At 43.7% G+C, this 8,826-nt stretch overlaps 2 protein-coding genes and 1 pseudogene across 4 annotated transcripts; all 3 read left to right on the forward strand.

Annotated features, from left to right (window-relative positions):
• The first annotated feature begins 296 nt into the window (after nucleotides 1–296).
• Nucleotides 297–999, forward strand: LOC124702123 (histone H2B.1-like). Its single transcript, XM_047234223.1, has one exon. The coding sequence runs from the start codon at nucleotides 350–352 to the stop codon at nucleotides 797–799; it is 450 nt and encodes a 149-aa protein (XP_047090179.1). The 5' UTR covers nucleotides 297–349; the 3' UTR covers nucleotides 800–999.
• A 61-nt stretch (nucleotides 1,000–1,060) lies between these two features.
• On the forward strand, nucleotides 1,061–7,838 carry LOC124702124 (organelle RRM domain-containing protein 6, chloroplastic-like). 3 transcript variants are annotated; one of them, XR_007002358.1, is made up of 6 exons: nucleotides 1,061–1,183; nucleotides 2,132–2,200; nucleotides 2,352–2,458; nucleotides 4,431–4,510; nucleotides 7,359–7,566; nucleotides 7,783–7,838. XR_007002358.1 is itself a non-coding variant. In XM_047234224.1 (5 exons), the coding sequence occupies exons 1-4, from the start codon at nucleotides 1,099–1,101 to the stop codon at nucleotides 4,485–4,487; spliced, it is 318 nt and encodes a 105-aa protein (XP_047090180.1). In that variant the 5' UTR covers nucleotides 1,061–1,098; the 3' UTR covers nucleotides 4,488–4,510; nucleotides 7,359–7,690. The 3 variants fall into 3 exon arrangements, 2 of the variants coding, with proteins under 2 accessions (XP_047090180.1, XP_047090182.1); XM_047234224.1 differs by lacking the exon at nucleotides 7,783–7,838 and having other exon boundaries at nucleotides 7,359–7,690; XM_047234226.1 differs by lacking the exons at nucleotides 7,359–7,566; nucleotides 7,783–7,838 and having other exon boundaries at nucleotides 4,431–4,736.
• LOC124702122 lies at nucleotides 5,008–6,118 on the forward strand (annotated as a pseudogene).
• Nucleotides 7,839–8,826: the final 988 nt, after the last annotated feature.

Raw genomic sequence — 8,826 nt, forward strand, 5'->3', positions numbered from 1 at the left:
ACACCCGTGGGCGGGCGCGCCATAAAGAAGACGCTGTTGCGAAAATGACAGAAAATCAAAAATACGACGCGCGCGCGCCATCCCCACCGCGTCCTGAGTCCAAAGCCTGAGCAAATTTCGGTCAGGCCCATCCCAACCGTGCAATCCCCGCTCCTCCAATCCAACGCCCTACACGGACGCCACCTCACCGATCCGCGCCCGCCCCTCCCCACCAATCCCCTTCCACCGCGCGCGCCTATATTAATCCCCACCCTTCTCCACAACACACCAAGAAAAGTCTCTGCCTGCCCCGCAACCACTCCCCATTTTCCCCACCTCCGAGCTCGACACCCAGCCCCCGTCCCTGTCAATGGCGCCCAAGGCCGAGAAGAAGCCGGCGGAGAAGAAGCCAGCCGCCGAGGTGGAGAAGGCGGAGAAGACCCCCGCGGGGAAGAAGCCCAAGGCCGAGAAGCGGCTCCCGGCGTCCAAGTCCGCCGGCAAGGAGGGCGGCGACAAGAAGGCGCGCAAGAAGAACAAGAAGTCGGTGGAGACCTACAAGATCTACATCTTCAAGGTGCTCAAGCAGGTGCACCCGGACATCGGCATCTCCTCCAAGGCCATGTCCATCATGAACTCCTTCATCAACGACATTTTCGAGAAGCTTGCCGGCGAGGCGGCCAAGCTCGCCCGCTACAACAAGAAGCCCACCATCACCTCCAGGGAGATCCAGACCTCCGTCCGCCTCGTCCTCCCCGGCGAGCTCGCCAAGCACGCCGTCTCCGAGGGCACCAAGGCCGTCACCAAGTTCACCAGCAACTAAGCTAGGAGGATGTAGTAGTAGTCGCTGCTAGGCTCTTTCCACTGTCGTCGTGTTCTGTATTGTTAGCTTTGTGTTGTTGCCGTCTGCCGTGCCCATCCTTGTGTCGATCTGTAGGTAGGTAGCTCGCCTGCTTTGTAAGTCGTGCAACGTTGTAATGGACGGCTTTGATTTCCCCAAGTAATGGATGTGGATTTGTGTTCTGTCGGCGGCTTCAATCTGCTCGTTACTGCTTCATTTTTTTTGCTTTGGTTATTTGGGGATCTAGGGTTTGTGGGGAAACTGGAGCAGAGCCGCTGCTCATGGCGATGCGCGGAGGGAGGGCGATAGGTTTGGCCTCTCGGCTTGTGGGGACCAGGTGTTTCAGCACCGAGATATTTGTGAGCAGTAAGTACATCTATCTCTAGTTCTTCGCTCCTTCTGCAATCCGAAGTTTTTTCAGTGTAAACTGCTTCGATCTGTGAGAACTGCTTCTCTTGTCGTAAATTTGTAGCGGTTTGTGTGGATGAACTAAGCACATGTTTCTGTGGCGCCCTTCGTCTCTGCTTTCCTCTTTCGCTGTGAATATTAGCTTTAGCATGCCAGGGAATGTTGAATCTGCTACTGATATCAGGAGCTTTAGAATAGGATTCCTCAAGATTGTAGCAAAGCCAGCGACAAGGATGCTAGTCTTTTGCCATCTTCAGTGGCGGAGCCAGCCGAACAGCACAGCCGGGCAGAGTACGAATGTTCCTGGCTCACAACATTTTGCCCACAAAAACAATTGATTAGTGCTACTTCAGTGAGGGATTTCAGGCAAAGCCTGGGCAGTTGCCTAGCCATGCCAGGCCGAAGCTGCCCCACTGGCCATATTCCACATAAGTTCCTATGATGCTACTCTTCCTCCTAGTATTACTGTATTAGAGCAATGAAGTTTCACATATACTGATTCCAGTCTTCCTCCTAGTATCAGAGCAATGAAGTTCCACATAAGGTTCTCAACATACTTGCGACGAATAGTTGTTTTCATCTCTAGTACTAGAACTTGTTGTGTTTGAGGGATCTCCACCTGAATAATTGCCATGGACTTGAGGTTTGCACACAAAAAAGATAGTGGCATTGTTGCAGCGGTTCACATTTTGCCTCTTGATTGTAATCCACTCCTAGGTGTACAATTACAGTTTGCCTCTTGAGTATACCATTACCGTATATGTCCTATCATTTATGCACTGAAGCCTTACAAATTCTGCTGATATGGAATTTCGCACCAGGATTTCAACCGATGCTGTCTTCTAATTCTGCAAATCAGACACAACATATAACATCTATTTTGTTATTTTGGACCTTTTTCTGTAGGGCTATCATTTTACACAACTGAGGAAGAACTTAAAAACATCTTCTCGCCATTTGGCGCCGTTGAGGAAGGTACCTACGCTATTTAGAACTTGCCTGATGCTTTCCCCTAGGGGGATATTGGAGGCCTTCGTTATTGTACCCTACTGCTACTTGAAGTTCTTCTGTTGGTTCCATTGAAATATTCAACTCTAATGTTGATCTGTGTTTCTCTTCACTATAGCTCGGTTAGTGAGAGACAATCAAACTGGAAGGCCAAAAGGATTTGGTTTTGTGAAATATAAATCAGAAATGGAGGCACAAAAAGCTGTCAAGGCAATGGATGGAAGGGTATGTGCTCCGCTCACTTACCATCTTTCCTCTAACCTTCATGCATCATTTGCTGATGTTAACACATTGAAAATTCTACATACTGAGATGTTTATTTGTCTTTGATGATTTATCCGAGAGGAAACTGTGCTGAAGTTCCAATGATAGAGAACGATGTGGAGCCATAATTCATTACCACCAATACTCATCCATTATGAACTGAAGCTAGCTCAAGAAGTCATAAGACACTTTGTAACTGATGGCTCGCAACACATAGATTTGATCACACTTTTTGACTAAAAAACCTGTCCATGATCTACTTATGTTGAGAGCCTTGATTCGCAACGGGATAACTACCTTGCAGAAGATGCCAGACGGTTGCGAGGGATCGGGTAGACATAGGTTGAGAAGAGAGAATTACTAGAATGAGATTAGATCGATTGTTCTTGCTTGATTGGATAACTTACATGAGTGGCACATATATAATACCTCCTAACTTGACACCCAGGGCATTTGTGCTCTTACCAGGAATCCATACTTTCGTAATCCCTACTGTTCTGAATTAACATTTCCTAATGCTATCTCTACCCATCCTTCCTAATTCAAGTCGTCCTGTAGCCGACTCATTCCCTGAATCTCATTGGTTGTCTCTTCCCTGTACAAAACTCACGTGCCAATGGCACACCTTGACAGCAGGTCAGCCTCAATGCATCTGATGCTGCTCTGAGGCAATGTGCTAGTGTCAGGGCTCTTTTGTTAACTAAAGCCTTTTCTAGTTATACAAATGTATCTGTTGGAATTTCTCTATGGTCTGCTGTCTAGTGAGAACTAACCTGTTTTTCGATCTTGCTATTTCAACCTTTTTATTGAAAAATTCACATATTAGGTGGTGCAGTTTCACTCAACTGTTTTGTTACCATGCCTTACTGCCCTCCAGGCCTCCATTCATTAGGCTCTTAATTAAGAACTGCATTAGACACAACACTTTACCTTGACAAATGCGAGACAAAAGATAATCGTGTTCAATTTAAGAGAAGATCACTTAGTGGTACCAAAATCAACTTGTAAAATGGGTGATATAGTCAGGCTGTCTTGTACAAAAAAGATATTTCCAGATAATCAGATGTCATCTATAACACTTAATGCTATCCATTCCACTAAATTGCAGCAGATGTAGAGATCATCCCTTCACCAAGGAAAAACTACATTCTCTTTCTCTTAACCCTCTCTTTTCTATTCGAGCACAAGGTCATGGCAGGGTAACGGGAGGATGACATAAGACAACTGTACATGACTACATGCCTCAAGTGACTGTAGAAGTAGTATAGGTACTTTGAAGACATTGCAGTTACTGTTTTGTTGCAAAAGTTTTTAACGGAAGTTGGCATGGCAATATGGTACACTAATTGTTGGAAATACACTCCAGATGTAACCACAACATGAGTTTACAGACTTGCTATGTCGATCGAACACACTGGTTTATACTAGACACTGGTTTATACTGTCCCCTGCTAAAACTCTATGCAACGTTTTTAGATTTTTTTGTGCGATTCTAGGTCAGAACCTGCTTGTAATTTGCCCAGTCTCCATTGTCGAAGACTGGGAGCTATCTGGAGGCTGCAGGACACAAATGTGCTCTTGTTTTTATATTTATCTTTTGCATGCATCTGTGATGAAGGTATTTCATCAGGAAGTAGCTTCTAAATAGTTTGAATTTCTCTCATTTTTCAGATCATTGTCTTGTAATTTGCAAGCCTTCTGGTATCCCTCCAGTTTGTCCATTATTAAGTGGTGTTTTCCATTTTTTATATAGGATAATCTCATTCTGGATTTTTTTTAAAAAAAATTCAAACCATCACTAAAAATGGCTACCATGTGTCAGATTCAGTGCCCAAGCTAGATGCTAACTTATGTCAGCTCTCATTATTACCTGATTTGGTCTTTGTAGTGTTTACATCTTGTATCCCTCTTAATTAATCCTCTCTTTTGTCAGATTATACGTGGCAGACTAATTTTTGCGGAGATCGCAAAGGAGCACCGTACTGGATAGATCAGATTATGTCTGCACAATAGGTGAAGTACACCGTGTTCCTTGGCATAAAACTGAACAATGACTATTCTTATCCTGTTGCAGTAGTTTTGCAGTATTATATGTTTTCCTGGAGTGTCCATGACTAGTAAATTCATTGCTACCGATGGAAAAATTGTAGCTGAATTTGACTATTGTGTACTTGAGTTCAGCAATAGGGACTTGGTTTCCATAGCGAAACAAGCTCCACTGAATCATATTCCATAATAGCTTGACTAATGTTCATGGGTCTGTTTAGTTTAGCTCCATGCCTCCATCCTTACCTTTTGCTGGATCCGAGCCAGAGTATGTGGGCATCGCAGCCGTCCATTCTCCCACCGATCCAACCATCAATTCCCAGTCACGTGGATCGACGGCCCGGCCACCACTCCCTCCTCGCCGTTTAAATACTCAGCTTCCTCTCCTCTTTACTCACCAACACATTCTGCAGTCCACCAATCTCACCAGCACTTCTTGCCCTTTGGGAGCTCCATCTCTAGCAATGGACGTCTCAGGAACCGGAGCCGGAGTGAAGGGGAAGAAGGGCGCAAGGCCCGTGGCCCCAGGAAGAAGTCCGTGACAAGGTCGGTCAAGGCCGGGCTCCAGTTCCTGGTTGGCCGCATCGGGCGCTACCTCAAGAAGGGCCGGTACGCCCAACATGTCGGCACCGGCGCCCCTGTCTACCTCGCAGCCGTCCTTGAATACCTCGCCGCCGAGGTGCTGGAGCTTGCCGGGAACGCCGCCAAAGACAACAAGAAGTCATGCATCATCCCCAGACACCTGCTCCTTGCTGTCAGAAATGATGAGGAGCTTGGGAAGCTGCTGGCTGGCGTCACCATCGCGCACGGTGGCGTGCTGCCCAAGATCAACCCGGTGCTGCTCCCCAAGAAGACGGCGGAGAAGGTTGCCAAGGAGCCCAAGTCACCCAAGGAGGCAGCCAAGTCCCCGAAGACTAGGATTGGGTGGATTAATTGAGCACTGGTTGCTGTGGTGCCCTTTGGCATGCCAGTGAATGTTGGTATTTCTGAGAGGAAACTGTGTTGAAGTTACATGATGTGACAGAGAACAAAGTGCAGCCATATGTAACACACATTTGTTATGAACTGAAACTAGCTCAAGAAGTAAGAAGACAGCTTGAAACTGATGTACACATATTTAACACACTCTTTTAATAAACAAAAGCATCTACTTATTGGCAACTAGTTGCAGATAAATGAAGAATCGTGCTGTCAGAGTTTTTTTTTTACCTAAAGTTTTCTAGTTTACACAGTATTTCTGTATGGCCTACTGTCTAGTGAAAACATCTTTTCTGGTAGATTGGCTTGAGCTAATCTGTTTTTTCACTAATTGCTATTGCACCTTATTATTGACAATTTCACATATTAGGTGGTGCAATTTCGTTCAACCATTTTGTTACCATATCTTACTGCCCTGCATTCATTAGAATCTTAATTAAGAACTTCATTAGGCCCTTAATTAAGAACTGCATTAGACATGGCAATTTAGGTGGAGAATTGTGAGGCAAGGGTGTTTACAGTGCAAAAGAATATCACTTAATCATACCAAAAAACATCTCATAAAATGGGTGATATATTTAGGTGTGATCTATAATATTCGCTCCGTTCACAAAGTGATGTTTCAACTTTGTCTAAATTGGTGTAGATACATACAAATCTAGACAAAGTTGAGACATCCTTTTGTGGACGGAGGGAGTACTTCCTCTGTCCCATAAAAGATGTCTTAACTTTGTCTAAATTTAGATGTATCTAGAGTTCTAGACGCGATTTAGTGTATAGAGTTGTCTTAACTTTGTCTAAATTTAGATGTAATCTAGACGCGATTTAGTGTATAGATACATCCAAATTAAGACAAAGTTGAGACATCTTTTGTGGGACGGAGGGAGTACTTAAGGCTGTCTTTTCCACTATATTGCAGCCAGTGTAGAGATCATCCCATCACGAAGGAAAAAACTACTCTCTCTCTCTCTCTCTCTCTCTCTCTCTCTCTCTCTTAAATCTTAATCCTCTCTTTTCCATGTCAGCAAAGAGTCTAGGTGGCAGGGTAAAACGAGCATGAGTTAAGACAACTGTTACATGAGTACATGCCTAACTGACTTTAGTCTTTAGAAGTAGTGTAGGTAGTTTGCACACATTGCAGGTAGCCAGGTACAACTTTTTTGTTGGAGAAGTTAATAACCGTAGATTTCAGGAAAAAAAAAAACTATGTTCTGCTGTTTATACACTTGTTGTAGCAAATACACTCCATATCTATTTTCCAGAACACAGAAGTCATATCAAAGATGAAGTATTGCTTTACACTGGATTCTACTGTTTCCTGCTGTAACTCCATCCAACGATTTTTAGGATTTTTGTGCAGTTCTTGGTCAGAACCTGCTCTGGTAATTTCCTAGTCCCCAGTGTAGAAGACTGGGAGCCATCTGGAGGCTGCAACACACTTATGTGCTTTGCTTGTTTTTTATTTATTTATCTTTTGCATGCAGTTTTGATGAGCGTATTTTATTGGGAAAATATTCAAGAATTTCTCCTGTCAAATATTTTACCAGTCTTCTGAATTCCTCCATTTTTTTTTCAGATCCTTGTCTTGTAATTTGCTAACCTTGTGGGATCCTCCCGTTTTTCCATTATTAAGCGGTGCTTCTGTTTTTACATTAGGATAATCTCATTATGATTTTTTTTTGGATTTCAAAGTCATTACTTAAAATGACTACAATGTGAGAAATTAAATGCCCAAGCTAGATGCTATAACTTACATCAGATCTCATTATTACCTGATTTGGTGTTTGTAGTCTTTACATCTCGTTTCCTTCTTAATAATAATCCCCTTTTTTGTCAGATTTACGTGGCAGACTAATTTTTGCGGAGATTGCAAAAGAGCACAGTACTGGATAGGTCAAGATTATATCTGCAAAATTGCTGAAGTAAATTGTATTTCTTGGGCTTAAGATTGAACAATGGCCGTATTCTTATCTTGTTAGGGGAGTTTTCAGTCTTATGTGTTTCGCTAGAATGTTGATGACCAATTTCATTACTACCGAGGGAAGGTGTGTATCTGAATTTGACTGTTTTGTACTTGAATTTCGCAAGGGGGTTATGTGAACTAGTTATGATTCAATATTGTTTTGACAATAATCAGGCCTGCACCTGTCTCCTGATATCTCAGCTTAATTTTGGCGAGCACATACCTTGAACTGATGACTTTTGTTAGCAAATTGAAGTATTGATGTAAATCTGAATATTTGGCGAACTTTGATGATCAGGTGACTTCCAGAAGTTCGAGACAGTCCACAGTCCATAGAACAGGGAGGGGATTATTTATGCCCAGTGACACTGGACCATTAGAAATATCGAAATCAGGCCTGCACCTGTCTCCTGATTCCTCAGCTTTAATTTGGGCGAGCACATACCTTGAACTGATGACATTTGTTAGCAAATTGAAGTATTGATGTAAATCTGAATATTTGGCGAACTTTGATGATCAGGTGACTTCCAGAAGTTCGAGACAGTCCACAGTCCATAGAACAGGGAGGGGATTAATTATGCCCAGTGACACTGGACCATTAGAAATATCGAAATCTTTTTTGCATACGCGAGTATGGCTGCATTAAATTCGTCTCCATTTTGAGCTTTCTTGTACTGGCTAAGCACCCAAATAGCCAAACAGACTAGCTGAACTTCTGTTTGAGCAGTAGCATTTGGCCATTGTGTTTCGTCTGAATTTAGTTGAGAGTTGGGCGGACAACTCAAAACTGTCCAAACGCCAATACTGATGTGGGTTCACCTGCTCTGTGATCTCACAAGCTCAAGCCAGCCATTTATTCGGAGTTTGCTTCACAAATGTCCGGTCCTGGAACCATGCTGATTCCATACCATGTTGTTTCTCTAGGCTAATTATAGTTGGATAATGATTTGAGCCCACCCTGACCAGAGTGTCCTATCCTAGTGGGAACATCAGTTTCCAAGATCAATCGACAATCCAGGGACTCCTTGTAACCTTGTCCCCAGTAATCCGGGTAACCTTTTGCGCCCAATTCTGTGAACCTCGCTGAACTCGCATTGAGTGAAAATGAGAGGGCAGGGTTCCTACAGTTGCATGTATAGCTGATTTTGGGTTCACAAGAATAACCAGAGCATATAACCATGCAAAGCTTGGTTAAATTTGCAGACATATGGCCACACTACCTAGCTAAATTAGGTCTGGATAACCGTCAGACAAACCAACACAAACAACCATCAGATCAACCAACTCCCTGGAGACCAGCGGCGGCCAGATCCAATCTCCACCGGCGTGAGATCTGGGCCCC

This window comes from Lolium rigidum, chromosome 3, assembly GCF_022539505.1.
Source record: "Lolium rigidum isolate FL_2022 chromosome 3, APGP_CSIRO_Lrig_0.1, whole genome shotgun sequence".
Taxonomy (NCBI): Eukaryota; Viridiplantae; Streptophyta; class Magnoliopsida; order Poales; family Poaceae; genus Lolium; species Lolium rigidum.